General features: G+C 51.5%; 1 protein-coding gene across 1 annotated transcript in view; it reads left to right on the top strand.

Annotated features, from left to right (window-relative positions):
* Positions 1-2,901: 2,901 nt before the first annotated feature.
* EPHA10 (EPH receptor A10) overlaps positions 2,902-18,581 on the top strand; it is a 34,293-nt gene continuing 18,613 nt past the window's right edge. The window contains exons 1-5 of the mRNA XM_052698546.1: positions 2,902-3,034; positions 3,479-3,543; positions 4,364-5,033; positions 16,219-16,374; positions 16,897-17,235. Of these exons, the coding sequence (XP_052554506.1) occupies positions 2,932-3,034; positions 3,479-3,543; positions 4,364-5,033; positions 16,219-16,374; positions 16,897-17,235 (1,333 nt within the window). The 5' untranslated portion in view covers positions 2,902-2,931. The remainder of the gene's footprint in view (positions 3,035-3,478; positions 3,544-4,363; positions 5,034-16,218; positions 16,375-16,896; positions 17,236-18,581) is intronic.

The raw sequence follows: 18,581 nt of genomic DNA, 5'->3' as shown, positions 1-18,581 counted from the left end.
AAAGAAAAATTCATGAGATCATTCCCCCACAACAACACGATGCTTCAAACCCGTAATTAAAATACCTCTGGCTGTTCTAATATTGAGCTTTTATAAGTGCTTGGAATAATATCTCAGAGAAATGGGAGAGCTTTGTACTCTATCAGCATTGACATACCCTTCTCCCAGTGAAATATCTCGAGCATCAAATCCTCCGTGTATGCGGAGGACACCCTTCCCTGTTGGCTTCCTCTATGGAGGGAGAGCCTACACCTCCCCAGGGCTCTCAGTGGTGAATGAAGCTGTCCCAAGGGTCCATATTGATTCAGTGGATGACATTAATACCTTCCAGTGTACCAGCAGCAAAATCCGGGCCATGAATGCTAAGCGGGCGGCTGCTGCTCCCCAGAGATGGGTAAGCAAGATCCCATACATTACACCACGTGAGTCGTGTGTCATATTAGAGCAATCTAGTTTTAAAGGGCATCTTTCAGGCACAAACTAGCTTTTTCTCACACTTGACTGATCACACAAATAACTGTGATTAAAGGTCAAGTGCCTGGGTTTTTCTATTTTACTCCTTAAAAATTTATATGCGAAAGAAAACCTAGAAGTTAACATAGCATGAAATTGTTATGCAGTTATGAGTCTTTAATGACAACTAAATATCACTTTCCTTCCCTGGGTGGCTGGCAAAACCTCCAGTAATAATGGGACGTTTCTTCTGGTTTCCACTCGAGGAAGATTATAAATAAACCCTGTCCTTTGCTTCCCTGCCCTGTAAAGTGATGGACGGGAGATTTATTTTAATCAGGTTGTTACTTGACTCCAGGGCTGAGAAAAGGCAGTCGATTTGTGCCTGGTGTGGGTGAGATGGGGCGCCCAGTGGGGATGTCTGTACCAGTACAATCCTGCACCCCAGGCTCTGGGTTTCAGGGCTGACTGTGGGGTCGGTGCTTTGGGGTGAGAGGGGATTGCTGGCAGGCAATCAGAAACACAGGTCTGTATTGCTGAACCTGAGTGTGAATTTGGGCAGGAAAGATGTTCCCTCCATTTGTGCAGAATGGCCACAGCAGCACCTCCCAACAACCCCTGGTTTCCAGCAGATTGGTTCTCTATTGCAATGCTTCCCAAACCTCTCAAAAAGCAAATGTGCCTTAGGTGTTTAAAATAAAACGCTCGGAAAGATGAGATTAAAGCAACGTTGCCCTCAGGGTCTTGAGCTGGTCCCAGGTCGGTGAGGATTCCCAATCTTGCAGGGATTGCTTGAAGTTACTCACATAGGTGGTCTCATTGACTTCAGGAAGGGCATACTTGGAAGCCAGGGCACAAGGCAAATGAACTGCAATCACCATATCTAATTAATCTAATTATGCAGTGTGCAAATCTGAGTCTGATTGGCAGCAGGCTTCAATGGGATACAGTAAACTTATGCACGTATGAAGGAGGCACTGCAGAACTGAGATGTTTCAGTGCATTTGTTGTGGTTACAAACCGCTGCTCTTCCTGCAGCACTGTGCCCCCTTTCCTACGGGCATCATCGCTGTGTTCCTGATCCAACAGACATCCCCACACCTCTCCCTTCATGCCCAACCCAGCCCCCAGTGCTGGCTGCCGTAGCTGCAGACTCAATGTTTTTATTCCAGGCTTACAATGTTTTACATTTGACAGCACATAATTACGGCGTGGGGAACAACCCACAGGAATAAGTGTTGCTACATAAGCAGACTTCAGCATTGGGTTGTACAGCCATCAGGGAGGCTGACGGGTGTTCAGCCTGTTGAGATTTTGCAGGGACCTGTAACACCTACAGTTAGCAGGAACTGAAGCATGCTGCCATCCTCCTGGGCACAGGCAGCTGCACACCCATGGCTGTGCTTTCCTGGTGCTTCCTTTTGGCCAATCTGAAATTTATGGCATCTACAGCACCTTGAAATGCAGCTGAGAATCCAATTCCAGCCCGGAGAGGCAGAGCCTGAGGCTTGAGGTGAACTTGGCACACCCAGGCATGGCTCTCAGGTGGTGCATGAACGAGGTCTGCAGGTTTGTGCAGAGCACAGACTTTGCACACTCAGGAGCAATATGGGACTGTGGTGCTGGTGCAGGAGGTCAGAACAGAGGGATCTGGAACACCCTGAACAGGTTGCCCAAAGAGGCTGTGGATGCCCCATCCCTGGAGGCATTCAAGGCCAGGCTGGATGTGGCTCTGGGCAGCCTGGTCTGCTGGTTGGCGACCTGCACACAGCAGGGGGTTGGAACTGGATGAGCATTGTGCTCCTTTACAACCCAGGCCATTCTATGATTCTGTGATCTGCTGGACACCTCTCATTTCTCCAGCAGTTTGCAGGGGGCCAAGGTTGTGCAGCCACCCCAGCATGACAGGACAGTGGCAGTGCTGGGACAGGGACACCATTCATTCCCAGTCTGTCCATCTAGGCTGCAGGAGGGTGCGTTGCTGCCTGCTGAGGCCCTCTGCTTTCACCTGCCCCCATGGCTGTACAGCTTTGGGGCCGCCCATTGTGTGGTGCAGAGTGAAGCCAACTTCTCAGCCCTCCTGCACTGCTGAGCAATGGGAACACGACAGCAGGAGGCAAACATCACCTAACGGGAAAGCCTGCTGCATTAGGGCTGCGACCAGAGGCATCTCAGCTTCCCCAATGGCCAAGCAGTCCGTCAGCTAACATCAGACAACGATCCCTGCCCTTCACACTGAGGCCGGGAATCCCACTGCCCGTTCCAACCCCGCGAGCCTCGCGACGCACAGCCGTGCCATCAGTCGGCTTCAGAGTGAACGCGGCTCGCCCCGCCCCCTGACCCCCATTGGCTGTTGGGCGCTCTAAGCCCCGCCCCCTCGGCGGGGGTTGGCTGGAGGTGGGGGGAGCGGGGCGGAGCGCGGCGGTCGGAGCGCGGCGGCCGCGGCGGCGGCGCGGGGCGAGCGGAGTCGGCGGCGTCATGGAGACGGCGAGCGACGGCGGCGGTTTCCCCCGGGCGCTGCCGCTGCTGCTGCTGGTGCTGCCGGTGCTGCCGGTTTTGCCCCGCGCCGCCGCCGAGCAGGGTGAGCGCATCCCCGGCGCCGCCCGTCGGGTTGAGCGCTTCGCCTCCGGTGCGGTGCCGCTCTGTGGGTTTCCCTTCCCGGTGCAGCCCTCGGGGATCCGCCGTGAGCTCGTTAAAAGGAACGGGATGGGGAAGGAGGGAGGACGCGGGGTACCGCTGTATCCGCAGGAAGGGAGGGAGGAGCGGGCTGGGATGGAAGGCACGGGCGGTGCGGGGCGCAGTGCGGGCACGGCACGGCTCGCCGGGTTGCTGTTTGCTGCCAGCGAGCGACTCCTGAAACTGAGAACGTGGGCAAATGCCCCGTCCTGCCGAAAGAAACGGGCTGTTCTGTGCGAGAAGAGTGACTTAGAAGCTGGGATATATTATTTAAAGGAAATTCGGGCTGAGATCTTTGCGGGGTCCATCGGGCAGCAGCGGGTTCGTTAACCTGTGTTCCTCTCCGCAGTCGTCCTCATGGACTCGAAAGAATCCCAAGCGGAGCTGGGCTGGACCTCACACCCGGCCAACGGGGTAAGGGCAGCCCTGGGTGCTGCGTGGGGCTTGCATGGGAATCCTTGGTTGTGTGGGGCTGAGAGAGCCGGCGTGGCCACGGGGATGGAGTGATAAAGGCGAACACCTCCCCAAAATGCACCCTGTGCTCCTAAAGAGCAAATTGTCAGCAATCTGAGTGGCACAGGGGTGAGCTCCGGTCCGTTCCCTGCAGCAGGAGCTGCTGTTGGCAGAGTATGGCAGCAAAGTCAAAGTTTGTGTTCCTCACTGCTTCAGGTTTGTTTTCCAGAAGGCAAACAGAGTGTTTAGAGGGGAAAGTGAAGCATCCTGGAGTCGTCTACCTTCCCTGGCTGTCAATCTGCAGAAGAAACAGTGTTTTGGGTGCATTTAGCAAGCTGGCATAAATATACCCTCAAAAAGAATTGCTTTGGGAAGTGTGAGGGCATCCTTAAAGCTTGAATCACCAGCTTGCTCAGAATCTGTGCTGGTGATTTTGGGGAAAACCATTGCACTTGCAGGCAAAGGACTCATCCTGTCCCAGCTCTCATTTCTCTGAGCAGAGGAGCTGCTGCTGGTTGTGATGTTGTCACTGCACGATGGCTCTGTGTGTCCTGAACCATCTGTGCCTTCTGTGGGTGGCTCTGGGAGCTCCGGTGTGGGATGGTTCCACAGCCCTGTGACCACAGCGTGTGGTTTGGGTGGCTGAGGGATGCTCAGTGCCTGTGCTGTGCTGTGTGTAGGTGGAGAGGCAGCTGGGGAGGCACTTATAGTGGTGGCTGTGTTCTGCTCAGGCTTTGGCTCCAGCTGCCAAAGCCTCTCGGCCTCTATATTCTTTTCACAGTGGGAGGAAATCAGTGGTGTGGACGAGGAGTACAAACCCATCCGTACCTACCAGGTGTGCAACGTCATGGAGCCCAACCAGAACAACTGGCTGCAGACGGGTTGGATCGCCCGGCGCGACGGCCAGCGGATCTTCATCGAGCTGAAGTTCACCCTGCGGGACTGCAACAGCATCCCAGGTGTGACAGGCACCTGCAAGGAGACCTTCAACCTCTACTATGCCGAATCCGACGCCGATCTGGGCCACAGCATCCGCGAGAGCAAACACACCAAGATTGACACCATTGCTGCCGACGAGAGCTTCACGCAGGGGGACCTGGGCGAGAGGAAGATGAAGCTGAACACAGAACTGCGGGAGATCGGGCATCTGAGCAAGAGAGGCTTCCACTTGGGCTTCCAGGACGTGGGTGCTTGCGTGGCCCTGGTCTCCGTGCGGGTTTATTACAAGAAGTGCCTCAGCACCGTGCAGAACCTGGCGGTTTTTCCAGCTACGGTGGCAGAGACGGCTTTTGCCACGTTGGTGGAGGTGAAGGGCACGTGTGTTGAGCACGCCCGGGTGGATGTGGATAATCCCCCCCGGATGCACTGCAGTGCTGAGGGAGAGTGGTTGGTGCCTGTCGGGAAGTGCCTCTGCAGCCCAGGCTTCGAGGAGAGGGACGGGAGGTGCAGAGGTAATGGGGCTGTTTGCATCTTTTTGGCTGTGGGAGAGCGCTGGGTGGACGTGCCAGAGCTCTGAATACCACCAGCATTTCCCCCCAGCTTTATTTGGAGCCCTAAAGTTACCCTCTGTCGTTAATATCCCCGTCGCCGTGCTTTAGACGCAAGTTAATTTGGTGACTTTACAGCTCTCAAGGTTGCTTTTAATGACAGCTGTAAAAATGAATATAACCCTGACCTTCCCTGGGGTCTTCTTAATGAACCCAGTGCTGGGACCATTTTGGAGCAGGAGAGGTGGTGGCTGTGGGTACGGGGGATGCCTGGGAGCTGCGGGAGGCAAATGTGGGCATCCATCTGCACATCTCTGATGTGTCCCTGGGGATTGCCATGGGCTCATGTGAGTGGAGCAGCTTGAGCTGTCCTGGTGTGAATGGGTTTTGGTGTGAGAAAAGCTCTTGTTTTCACGTGTTGGGTAGCATCGGTGCTCGTTCTGCAGCATGGAGCCTGCTGCCTTCAGAGCAGCACAGCCTGGGGCTGCTGGAAAGCGGGCAAAGAAGCACCGAGGCCAGGGGTTGCCAGGGCCCAAGTGCTTCAGCTCTGCAGTAGGAAAGTAAGGTTTTCCACCTCAGAGTGGGAGAGTGAGGGAGAAGATGTGCTTCGATGGCGCTGCTTGAGGCTTTATGGATGTGAATGGTTCAGACATTCCCCTGAACCCGGAGGGGTTTTTATGGTGTCCCAGCAGTGACTCTTCATGCGCTGCCCTCCTCCAAAAGACCTTATTAAAACTATGGGGTTGAAATCTCATCATTGTTGACTGCTTCAGTGGCTGCGTGGCAGCTCGCCACGCTTTCCCCATCTGTTTGGAGTGGGAATTTACATAGCGAGTCCCAGAAGGCTTTTGCTAATGTTTCAGGTTTCTCTGTGTTGAGTTTAAATAATTCATATTCTCTAAGGAAAAATATCTGAAGTAATTTAATGGACGTAATTAAGTTTTTCCCCCCTCGCACAGAAAGCAGGTCATTAGTCACTCTCAGCGGAGCAGCATCTTATGTCTGGTCAAATATCAGAAAACAGTTTTAAGAGTTGAAAGTTTTCGTGTGTGTCTTATTTCCTTCTTTTTTTTTTTTTTTTAAAGCTTTGAATAACTTTAGAAGATTTGTGATGAAAGCCTTTCCGGGCTGCAGAAATTGCTGTGCAAGGACAGGAGCCCTTGAATTGGAAGTGGATAAAGGGAAGGGCTGTCTGGGGATGCTCTGTGCCCAGCAGTGCAGCTAGGATGCTGGGCACCAGCCTGGTGCTGCCCCTCATAACCTGTCCCATGCTTGGCAGTGGGATGGCAGACGTGATGCAGGGCAGAGCTTAGAGGTGAAGGAAAGGCAGGGAAATTAGCTTTATTTCCTGCTGAATGCGGCTTCGAGTTGAATCACACAACCTCCTTGCTCTGGTGATTTAGGTGCTGAAATCACCCTGCTGCTGCGAGAGCATTTGTATCCTCACACTGAAATTAGGAGAGATGAGAAAAGACTAATAGGATTTACGGCGCTGCTAATTAGTGCTGTGATAAAGCCAAGCCTTTTTGCTGTCCATCTTCCCTCATAGCACCGTTCCTCTGAAGAAATCCCAGAGCACCCGACAGCTTTCCTGGGTTTGCACATTTCTGATGAATCATTTTGGTGATCATTGAAACGCAGCCATCTCTGGGGTGGAAGTGAGCAGCTTTAGCATCTGCTTAACATCTTCCTGCGAATGAGAGGAGAGGTTCTGTCACTGTAAATACATTTAAACTGCTTTTCTTGTCTAATATACACCTCCAGCCAGCTGCTGGCCTGTGCTTACCCTGATCTTAAAACCTATTTCCAGCAGATGCACGGTGGGCGGGTGGAAGGTGCTGCAGCACTGTGGGCCATCTCCTGTCCATCCCTATCTTGTTTTCAATTGGCTTCTCAGCACTGATGTCTTTTTGCCCTTCGTTTTGCCAGGTGTGAGCTGCAGCCCCTCCACGCCATTCACTTTGCAACAGCTTCTGTGTAAAATGAAGCTGCGATGTGAGGGATCTGCCTGACGTCTGCTGTGAAGTTGTCTTTTGTGCTTCATCTTTCCCATCCAATCCCTTGCAACACCCGCAAGGAGAATTTCGACAAAGCCCAAGGTTAATATTTACCAGCCAGTTTTGTTGCAAATGAGACAACTTCAAGCAGACGTTGAATTAATATGACGGAGATCCGCTTCCAGAAATAGCTGTCAGCCACTCTTCTTTGACAGAACCGTAAATTTGTGCTGTGGTTCAGTCTCATCCATTTGTTTCCCTCTGCTTTTTGACAGGAGTGGTGGGAGCTGGCGTAGAGCTGCTGGGACAGCAGTGCTGCTGTCACCTACATGGGGCTCGGTGGCAGTGACAATCAGGTCAGGCGGCTGTGTCCCTTCTGTGTGAGGATCATACATTGCTGATGCTAATTTTAGGGAGAAAACAGTTGCTAGTGCTTTGTCTGGCTTTTTAGAGTCTGTTCTCAAGTGAGTTTGATGGGGGTGGAAGGGATGGCTTTGCCCTCTGTGGTGCAGCAAGCAGGGTTGTCCTGGAGTGTCCATCCCTGGTGGTGTGCAGGGGGATGCGGGGGCTTTACAAGGTGAGAAGCTGTCTCTGTGGTCTTGAAATGCAGAGATGAGGCGAGGGGTCAGCAGCTGCTAGAAGAACACGGTCTTTGCTAATGGCAGCTACTGGTGGTGCAAAGCCTAACTCACGCTGGATGCTGTGCAGTTAGCAGCAAGTGAGCTCTGCTTGGATCCATCAGGATCTGCCCGTTGGGGTGTCCTGATGGATCCACCAGCAGAGCAGTGCCTCTGTCCCAATGCCTGTTTGAGCAAGTTTTGATGAGAATGAATCTTATTTTGCAAAAAGCAAGGCTGCAGTAGCAGTCCTTGAATTTGATTTTCCAAAGGGGAGCACTGCAATAGAGGAAATATTCACTGTTCCGTAAAAGCAGCCTTCCACCTCTCGTCCCACCAGACCTCCCCTCTGCTCCTTGTGCTGCTGAGTGCCGTGGGCTGAGGGTGGAGGAATGCCAGCTCTGCCTTCGGCCCCTTTTTGCTGTGCACACATCTCCTGGGACTGCCACAAAGAGCTTTTGTTGGCCAGCTGCTCGTGCTGGATGGCAGCACTCATGCTTCCTCTTCTTTGGGAGAAGGGAATGAAACCATCCAGTCCCCTTGCCCAATGCAGGATGGGGATGCTGAGAGAGGGGCTGCGTCGAAGGCAAAAATCAAAATTAGTGATCCTGGGAACCAGTGCAGCATCTTGTGATGGCAGTGAGCTGGAATGTTGCCACTGCTCAGCTGTTTGCTGCCCTTCTCTGCAAGCTGTGGTGTCAGTGCATCCTTTTCCTGGCTGATTTATGTGTTCTGCCCCCCCCCAGATGTGATACAGCAGTCGTGTCTGACTGGGGGTGGTGGGAAGATCCTTTCCTCTGTGGCTCATGCCCCCATCAGAACGTCGTGTCTCTACAGTAGTTGAGAAATAAAAAAGTTTGAGTGGGAATTAAAGAAATTCAGAGTAAACAGTTGCAATATTCTGTGGGTCGTTACAAAGGTACCTCCTGAAGCCTAAGGTCTCCTTTTCCATTTAAGTACAAAGAAGATGGATCCAAATGCTCAGCGCTTGGGGTTCCTGATTTGTTTCATCTTTTATACATTAGCTTACAAACCTGTGTGCACTCCTGGAGTTTATTTTATCTCCTGAATGATGCCAGGGTATTATGCATAATAAATTTATTTGTTCTCCTGGGATTCTGCACTGAGCACCAGGCTTTCCTTTCATCCTCAGAGCATCCTGTGCAGCCTGTGGGATGCTCAGCTCTGGGCCTGGAGCTGGGCATGCCATAGTGGTGTGAAATGAAGACACATTGAGAGGGGCTGAGGGAGTAAATCCGTGCTGCAGTTAGAGGACTAATTGGTGAGGAAGTTTAGATTTGGGCTTCCTCTCTGAATTATTGGCTTTCTCCTCCTGGGGGTTGTGCTCTTGCAGAGTGTGGCTGGAGCACCTTTCTGACCTGAGCAAAGTGACTGTTTTTAAGGTGTGGGGAGCGTGGCACTGAATGAATTCTGAGTATCTGCCCATCAGCAGCCCCTGGGGAACCCGCAGTGCCTTTGGTAGATGCTGCTCTCCTTAAGTTCTGCAGACGGACCACCCATGTGAAATATGCTTTCTCTTTGGTCTCTTTTTGGAGTAATGATCAAGCTCGGAGATATTTATTATTCTGGATTGCATGTTATATTGCTGTATTATAGTGTGTCTGAAATAATTATGGCTGTGGAAATTGTGGCAGAGCCAGACACAAATTACTCTATGACACTTAATTTTATACCAAACTACTCAGAAAATTGCAAGCATCACAGTTGGCTTGCAGCATTCTTGTCAGGCCTAAGGTTATACAGACCTGGCTGCTGGATGGACACGGTGGTTGTTCTGCTGAAATACAAAGGGAAACCCACCTTGCCCCCAGCTCAGGGGGCATTGCAGGGACTCACGCACTCAACACAAGCAGGGTGAGCTGGAGGTGTGGGTTGGCCAGCCCTCAGCATGGGAGGAATTGGCTGGCTGTACTGGGGAACTGTAAGGGACAGCAGTAAACAGCAGTTGGCTCCATGGATGTGCCTGCATTGATGTGTCCTTGAGGAAAATTCCTGCGTGAACAGCAATGAGTTTCTGCTTGGTTCTGTGGCACTGAATTCAAGTGAATGCCTTCTTGGTGCTGAATGGATTTTGATATTTCAGGACTGCCTTACTAAATATACTTGGGTATTTAATTTTCCTCTAGACTAAATCACAGAATTTAATTTCGGCTATTAAGAGCTCATTGTTGGAGATGCACAAAGATCTACCCTCTGGACACAGGTTTTCATTTCAGTACTTCTCCAATTATTTAGCGAGGACTGAAATCATAGAGTAGCGTTGTCTTAAAGCTTTCAAGGATGCTGGAAACGACTGTGGGCTGTTTGAAAGTATTACTGAAAAAATGGCTATGAAAAAAGAAGTTTTCAGGAGAAAAACTGCCTTTGAGTTCTCCTCGAGCTGACACAGCCTGAGATGCCCATCCTGGTGGGCAGCACTGAGCCCAGAGGAGCAGAGACCCGATGCGGTGCCGCATTGATCTCTCCCTCCTGCTGACTTTGTCCCTCCTGCACGGGCACAGAGATTGCAGAAGGTCTCTTTCCCTTCATCACGGCAGGGCTCAGTAACGGTATCGCTCGCTGCCTGCAAAGTATTGATTACAGCTTTTGCAATAAGACAAGGCAAGATTGCAAACCCAGCATGCACGGGAAGGCAGGAGCCTCTCTATTACCCGAGGACATTTGTTGACAAGGCTCTTTCACCAGCTCAATATACTCCCGGAACTTTACTCTGATGCTATGTTTTGCACAAGGTGCCCTGTCTGGTTTGGGGCTACCTGTCCTCATCTGTGTGTGCTCGGTGGCAGCTGTCCTTCCAGGGCACCAGCACGATTCTGATGGGAAGAAAAAGCAATTGCAGAGCTCTGGGGGATGATGCGATGCTTGGAGAAGCTGGGTCTGAGCTAGGAGGAGCTCTGAAGTCTGTGTCTGGGGTTTAATTTAATTACATGCTATATGAAGAGAATATTTTTGTTTGTTTGCTTTAAGCCTGCTGCTTGATAATTTCATTAGCTGCACCCGCAGCCTTGTGTGTTGTGAAATGACAAGTGACAATGCTCTCTTCTCCACGCTTTTAGCGATGGGATGGAGTTCAGCACTGTGTCTTTTTGGGAATCTCTTCCAAGCTGAGCAGCCCTGCTCTGCTGGGGCCCCATTTCCTTCTTCTGGCAAAACATGAGGGTTTTAGGGTTCCCTTTTTGGAGATCTGCTGCCAGATGTCACAGCAGCCAGAGGCTCCCTGGGGCAGGCAGGGTGCAGGCAGGCATCATCCCACGTCTTGCACCCACCCTGCCCACACAGATAGATCATCTGATAAAGAAAACAGGAGAAATGATGTGCTTACATGAGCAGAAAACTCAGCTCTGTGGAGGCTGAGCTCAGGCTGCTGCCTGCTGTCCCTTCACCCTCCTGAAGAAGGTTCTCTGCGCTCCTTTAGAACTGGGAGGCTGGTGTGAGACCCTGAGGTCAGCCGTGGGTATGGGAACTGCTGACACCAAGTGCATTTCCACCAGCATTTCAATGAAACGTTTAGGATGTAATAACCATTGGCTTGATAATGGCAGTAGGATGGATGGAAGCTGGATGTGCACACCTGTGGGAGACAGCAGCATGGGCAGTTCTGTGTTTTATCCCATTGCTGATAACAGAAAGTGAGGCAGCAGGGACTGATGTGGTGCAGGCAGGGCTGATGACCTGTGCTGGGAGCAGGGGGCTCGCGGTGCTCAGAAGGGCTCCTTCACACCTTGATATGCATTAGGCACAGGGACGGATGTGCTTCTTCCTGGTGCTCCTGGAAACGATGTCTGCTTGGATCCTGGTGAAGGTCTGCAGGGAACGGGGGACGCAGAGGAGCCCAGTGCTGTGATCCACACGCAGCCCCTCCGGTTGGCAGTTCCAGCAGAGAAAATTAACGCGCATTAAAAGAGAGCGGACTTTGTCAAATACAATTTCATGACCAAAAAAAAAAGGAAGAAAAAAAAAAAAGAAAAAGGAAAGGAATTGATTTTGGAAGACAACCGAGTTGTAGTGTTAATTACAAATGACTGTATAGGCGTTTTGGGTGAATCTGCAGGCGTTATTGATTCCTGCTGGCAAGCACACGGCTCTTCCGCCGTCTGCAGGAATTCAGCAGCATGAATAAGTTCAGCAGTGCTCGTGCATGCAACGTCCCCCCTGTTTTCCCTTTGTTCTCAGAGATCTGTGAGGTGTGTGAATCAGCAAGCTGGCGTGAGACAGTTGGGTAGGAAAACCAAAAGGTAGAACTCATCAAAAGCTTTCAGGTGGGGGGCAGAAACACGCTGCTGGGCTGCAAAGGAACTTTCCTTGTGGTCTGGCACAGCTCAGTGTGATTGGAGAGGCGAAGCCACGGGCACACGTGTGCACATGTGTTTCCCAGTGGTGGAGGCAGGCAGGAGGTGTTTGATGGGCTCTGTCTGATTTCTGTATTGATGCTACCTGGAAGCTGTGTGGGTTAAGTAGCTTTAGTCCTAAATCCGCGATACAGTGCAATTTCCACCTCGTATTTAATCTTCCATCTGTGCTCATCCTCTCAATATTTTATGCTAAGCTTCGGTATTTGCTCAGGTCTCAGCCCCATCCTCTCTGCAAAATGATGAGCGCTGTTTAATTAGGCACCGATAAGCTGCAGGAAATGGATTTTTGGATTCCTCAGGCCCTGCTGAGTGGCTGGGGCAGTGTCAGCGAACGTCTCCTTACCTGGATTTGTCTGTTCAAACCCACCTGTCCCATCTTCCCTGCTTGAGTGTGGACAACGTTCCCATGCTTCAAAAAGAAAACAAAGGTTAAGTGAATTGTTTGAGGTAATCAGCTGTTGCAGCGATGGATGTCAACATCACCCAGGCTACCGGCCAGCTGGTAAATAGAGCTGGGGTGATTAATAACTTCATTTTACTGCTGCATGCAAAATCCTGGCCGTGCTTCACTTGAAAAGAAATGCAATCAGCTCCAAAGCTGCAGAGCTGCAGTCAGTTGTCCTGCTTGGTGCACTTAGCGAGTCGCCTCTAATCACTGCTCATCAGTTAACAAGATAAAGCTGCTCGGATGCTGATGCCCCACAGCTGATAAATCAGGGTTTCAGCCAGGGATCCCTTGCTATTTTTTAAGGTGAAACATTTATGCCCAGCTTGCTGCTGCCTGTGGAATGCTGAGATCCGTGCTGGTGACAGAGAGGCTTCTGCAGCCCCTGGGGCTGTGGGGCAGAGCCTGGGCTGCAGCAGGAGGAACAGTGGCAGCAGTGAGGTGCTGCAAGCTGGATCCTGCTGGGGAGGGGGAATTAAAGCTGTCCTGTGATGGCTTAATCAGAAACCAGGCCTTTTTCGTGCCTCTCTGCATCCTTAATTGCTCCAATCTACCTATGGCTAAAACTGCGTGTGGGAGAGGATGCTGCTTTTTGCTCTCTGAAGTCACCTGTTCATGTCCAACAGTGGCAGCAGATGTGTCTGTGTGAGAAACCCACGGGGTTCTGCTGCTGGCAATGCAGTGTGGTGACAAGGAGGGAGTGTGCCCTCTTGGAGAAGCGAATGGGGAGCATCTCACGTGGGCACCAGTGATGGAAACAGAGAGAGGCGATGAATTTGTCTGGCCCACCCAGCTGCTCCTCCTCCAGGATGAGAGATTATTGGATTCCATTATTTAATAGTTCAGTTGTGGTGGTACCAGAGAGGCAATTGTGTACCAAACAGAGTTTCATTCTGTAAGTGGATGGCCTGATTGCTGGAGAGCTGCCACGTACCCTCTGCAAAAATGAGCACTGCAAAGTAACAGAATTGCCTGTAAACTAACTGGGGACCAAGGAAAATGCTTGTGGGATGAGGTGGAGAGAGGGGGAGTTTGTCTCAGAAACTGAGATGCATCTGTGATGCATCAGATGTCGTGGGGTGCTTCTGCACTCCTTCTGGAGCATCAGAATAGGACAACCAGGGGACAGAGTTACAAACAACAACGTGCAGAAAGCCAGGAGGCTGCAGCACTCCTGTTATTGGCTGTGATTTCAGTGAAGGATTAGGCAATGTCTAAATGTTGTTTTGTCAACTTCCTTCTCCTAGCTATTAGAGATGGGAAGGAACTGCCTGAAAGATGCTTCTAATTGAAAACGCTCAATTTCCTACCATGAGATGTCAAATTTATGTGACTGCTGGGCTTGCCTTTAGCTCCGGGGGATGACAGCAGTATATTCCCTGGTTTTACTGCTCGAGTCCCATCAAGTTTGTAAACAAGATTGATTTTTCTGTTCTGCCTGACAGAGGCTACGAGCAGGAACCCAGTGCCAGCGTTGGAGCTTTGATGCTGTAATGAGAAGCTGCTCCCTGCAGAGCAGGACATGCCGTGCTCTGGGCTGGGATGGCTGAGCAGGAGAGGAGCCCCTGGGAGCTTAGGATGTGCCTGCAAGCTCTGCGTGCCAATGGCAGTCCTGCTGCCCTGTACTGTGGGCAGTACAAAAGGAAATGCAAGCTGAATGCATTGCCACACGTATTGGTGTAACAGTAGGCTTGCTTTGGTTTCTCAAATACAAAGGGGAGGCTGGAAGTTTTGGAGGTAGTTTGAACACCCACTATTTATTTATTTTTGTGTGCGTGTTATCCAGTGCCTGAAGTAGGGGAAGGCATTTACAGTGTGTTGCACACTGCCTCTCTGCTGCTTCTCTGTTTGTGTGCCAAGCCTGTGCTTTGAAAGGTCAGCGTTATCTGGTCCTGGAGGTGTGCTGGGAACTGGGAGAGGAAAAGGCAAAGCTGCAGACTATCCAGTCCCACTGGTTTTAAGGGCTTTTCATTTCTGATTCTCCATTTTTACCGGTTTTCATCTTTAGTATAGAAAAGCAACATTGAGTCCTGCCCAGAGAGGTTGTGGGTTCTCCACCCCGGGAGGTGTTCAGGATGGATGGGGCCATGGGCAGCCTGGTCCAGTATCAGATCTGGATGTTGGTGGCTCTGCCTGTGGCAGGGGGCTGGAACTTAATGATCCTTGGGGTCCCTTCCAACCCAAGCCATTCTATGATTGGCAAATGCTGATTTTCATTCCAGATACCAGGAAACACCTTGCTTGGGCACAACTGGAATGGGCTTGAGGTGGCCAAACCTTCCGCTTTCTATCTGTGTGACAGAGACCTTGTGTGGAAAGGAGCAAAGCTTTCAGGTGACTCTTGAAAGGCAGCTTTTGTGACATAAGAGAAAGCAGAAATCTCCCCGTGCTGCTGCTCTGCCTGCAGCCAGCTGTCCGTGTGCTGGGACAAAGCAAACCCACCCACAGCAAGATGCAATCACAGCAAGATGGATTTATTTAATGGCAGTGAAATAATGTCCCCTGTATACATTCACCCGTTTTCAGCATCCCATGCAAGTCTTCTCTGCCCCGGTGCTGTGCCTGGTGCTTTGTCCTCAGATCACAGCCAGAGCTGCCAGTTTTGTGTCATGAGAAAAAGTAATGAACCGGAGTGCAGTGGAATAATCTTCATTAAAAGGAACAGTCTCAGCAGCCAACTCCTTAAAAGTGATGAGAGAGGGGACTGCGCTTGGGGAGCTGTTTGTGTGGGGACTTCACAAGGCTGCATGCTCAGGGAGCTGATGGAGGGGCAGCAGGCAGCAGCCCCACATCAAGAAGATGAAGCCAAGCAGAATGTATTTGTTTGCAGGCTGCTGCTTTTTCAGATGTTGTTTTAGGGCTAAAGTGAAGCTATTGTGAACTGCTCTGTGGGGTTTTACAGCCTGTTTTTTTTGTTGTTGTTTCTTGTGAAGTAATGTGTCTTTCATGCAGAAGTAGCTCCTAGGTGTCCTGCTGGGGTTGGTAGGTTGTGCACTGTGCAGACTGTGGTCAGGATCAAGCAATTCCTCGACCAGCAGATGAACCACTTTCTTGTTTGAATATCAAAGACACTTTCCAAAGGGTAAAGGCAGCCTGTGTGTATGGCCTGTAAAAGTAAATTGCTGCTGCTGCTCTTTGACTTCAGTACATACCCCAGTGGCTGCAGTGACTGCTGTCAATCTGCAGTGATGGCACCACAGCTGTCAGCACGTGGCCTTGTGCACAGCTTTGTAGCTCTGGTAGCCAATGAGTTCTCCAGCTTCTTGATCTGCCCTTTTTGGGTTGGTGCTAAGTCTTGCTGTGACTCCCACTTCCTTTTGCTCTGCTCACCTGGCACTGACAACTAAATTGTGTGCTTTCTGTATCCCATATTTTTCTGCAGCCACCTCCTCCTCCAAATCCCTCTATAGCTTCCAGCATCACTCTGGCTGATGTCCTGCCAATAGCCATCATTCTTTCAGTGCTTCCACAGCCCACTGAAAGGGTCCCACAGCCCTGGGGGGACCAGCACCAAGTGACAGCATCAAAATGTCCATTCTGGGTCAAACCAAATGGACATCTCCCTTGGTGCCAGGATCCCAGCAAGGAGCTTGGAGGGTGATGTCCTCTGGCCAGCAACAGGCAGAGGAAGCCCAGGGAGCAGGATGGTGCAGTCACCAGCTGTGGCCCTGTTCTGTTTGTGCTGTTCTTTCAATAACTCCCTTTCTCTCTTTCCAGCATGCCTTCCAGGATTTTACAAGCTCTCCCTCCGCCTCCCTCTCTGCTCTCCTTGCCCTGAGCACAGCTTCACACACGAGGAAGCCTCCACCTTCTGCTCCTGCCAGAAGAACTACTCCAGGTCCCCGTCAGACCCTCTGTCTGCCTCCTGCACACGTATGTCTCACTGAAACAGCAGCTTTGTAGCACCAAGGAGGGCTGGGCCTGGGGAGGGCGATGGGCTCTCCTTGTTCCATGGGGGTGTGGGGTTCAATACATCCCACATGTGGTCAGACATGCAGGCACTCACTGGTAAAACTAGGGCGGTTAGTTGTTCAATGTAGTTTGCGGATTTTAATTAGTTGGCCTCTAGTTAATTGGATTGGACCTCAGCTCCTTCTGTGATGGATGGGGTAGAAGTGCCTGCTTGGCATTGAGAAGCTCAGGCATGGGTTGGATGGCAGGGAGAGGTGCTGTGGGTGCTGCTCACACCTTGTGTGAGCTGTGGCTGGATGCGAGTGGGAGGCGCCTCCAAAGAGAAGCCCACTGTGCAGTCCTATGTCCTGCATTCCCATCCTGTGAGCTGCCGTGGGGCAGCTGCCTGAACCCAGGCCTTGTTCCCTCACCACCTGCGTCCCCAAGCCCTACCAATGGGAGCCCTGAGCAACCTCAGGCACATGGCTACCCTTCTCCTCCTAGGCCCCCCATCTGCCCCAAGGGACCTGGTGTACAGCCTGCGGCGTTCCTCGCTGGTGCTGCGTTGGAGCGCTCCTGCCGACGCGGGCGGCCGCAGCGACCTGACCTACAGCCTGTGGTGCAGCCACTGCCCGGCGCCGAGGGGTGGCTGTGAGCAGTGTGGCAATGGTGTGGGCTTCGTGCCGCAGCAGACGGGACTGGTGGAGCGCACCGTTACGCTGGTCAACCTGCTGCCCCACGCCAACTACACCATCCGCGTGGTGGCCCTCAATGGTGTCTCGGCTGGCAGCCCGCTGGCAGGACAGCCCTACGCTGAGGTCAACGTCTCCACTGGGCTTGCAGGTACTGGTGGGGTGGGGATGTGACGTGTGCTGTGGGTTCCTGGCTTGTTAGTGGCACCTGCTGCTCTCCTTGATCCCAAAAGCACTCTGGGGAGTGGCTGGGGACAACCTGGGCTGGGAGTCACAACTCATTCGAGCAGCTGTAGGTTGGGTTTGCAGCTCATGGAAAGCATATTCAAAGAGATGTGCCACTTATAAAAGGACTCTTTGAATATTGGTTATGCTTTGGAAACCAAAATTATTTTATCTCTTCTCTGTGCTGGTCCACAGCAAGATTTTTGACTGTAATTATCTACTTGATCGTATAATAGAATCATTGAATACATTCACAGTATGGCTTGTGTTGGAAGGGACCTTAAAGCCTGTCTAGTTCCAAGCGCTGCCCTGGGCTGGCTGCCCCCTCAGGGTCCCATCTGTGGCCTTGGACACTGTAGTGGAAATGCTAAGTCACAACCTGAAACAGTGATGGAGCACCTGGTGAGAAGGCAGGGCCAGCCCAGGGGAGCTCAGGTGCATGCAGTGCAGCTGAGTGACTGAAGGGGTGAAGCCAGGATCCACCCCCTCCCAGACCTCATTTAAGGATTGGCTGTGGAGGTGGGGGTATCTGTTGCTGGAGATCCTTGCCTACCTGAGGCCTTCCAAAGATAAGTAGCTCTTTTCTTTCATTTCTGCACCCATGGCTGCTGCATTTGGCCTCGCTCTTGTTTACTGTAGTCAAAGACTTTGCCACCCTGCTATTACCATCCCGTTATAGCATTAGAGGCACCTGCAGGGATGGGGCACGACAGCTCTCAACCCTCTGAGCATCCTCACGGTCCCCTCTGGACCCATTCTAACAACTCTGCTCTAGGTTTGAGTTCCCTTAGCATGAGGGGAAGCTGCTGTCATGGTCCTGGGGCTGCGCAGCACTGCCTTGTTGTGTCCTTGTCTGCTCCTCTGTGGCTACGTTATTAATTTGCATGAAAGCCCTTTGCCAAGCCACAGATAATGGAGACAGATGATCCTCACATACCTCTTGGCAGGAATTGGCCAACAATTTCATCAGAAAGGATTAAACTTTGATCTTGTTATAAATAATTTTCCCACCACTTGATCAAATGGTTTTGCCTGTGTTGTTGCTCTCTCTCCTATCCCAATTTCTGTGAATCCGCTCAATGGATGCTGTGCCACAGACCACCCTTAGCAGAGGTGTCACTCCACATTAGGGCCATGGCCGTTCAGGGATGAATTTAGGGCTGGGAAGAGCCGTCCCAAAGCTCAGGTTAGTCCTGAACCAGCAGAGCGTATGCTGGGGAGGGTGGGAGCTTAATTATAGCTGATATTGAGAGGTCGCTGCAGAGGTTGCCA

Source organism: Tympanuchus pallidicinctus, unplaced genomic scaffold, assembly GCF_026119805.1.
Source record: "Tympanuchus pallidicinctus isolate F22 unplaced genomic scaffold, pur_lepc_1.0 scaffold33, whole genome shotgun sequence".
Classification (NCBI taxonomy): domain Eukaryota; kingdom Metazoa; phylum Chordata; class Aves; order Galliformes; family Phasianidae; genus Tympanuchus; species Tympanuchus pallidicinctus.
The sequence above is the reverse complement of the archived record's forward strand: the minus strand, read 5'-3'. Positions and strand labels throughout refer to the sequence as shown.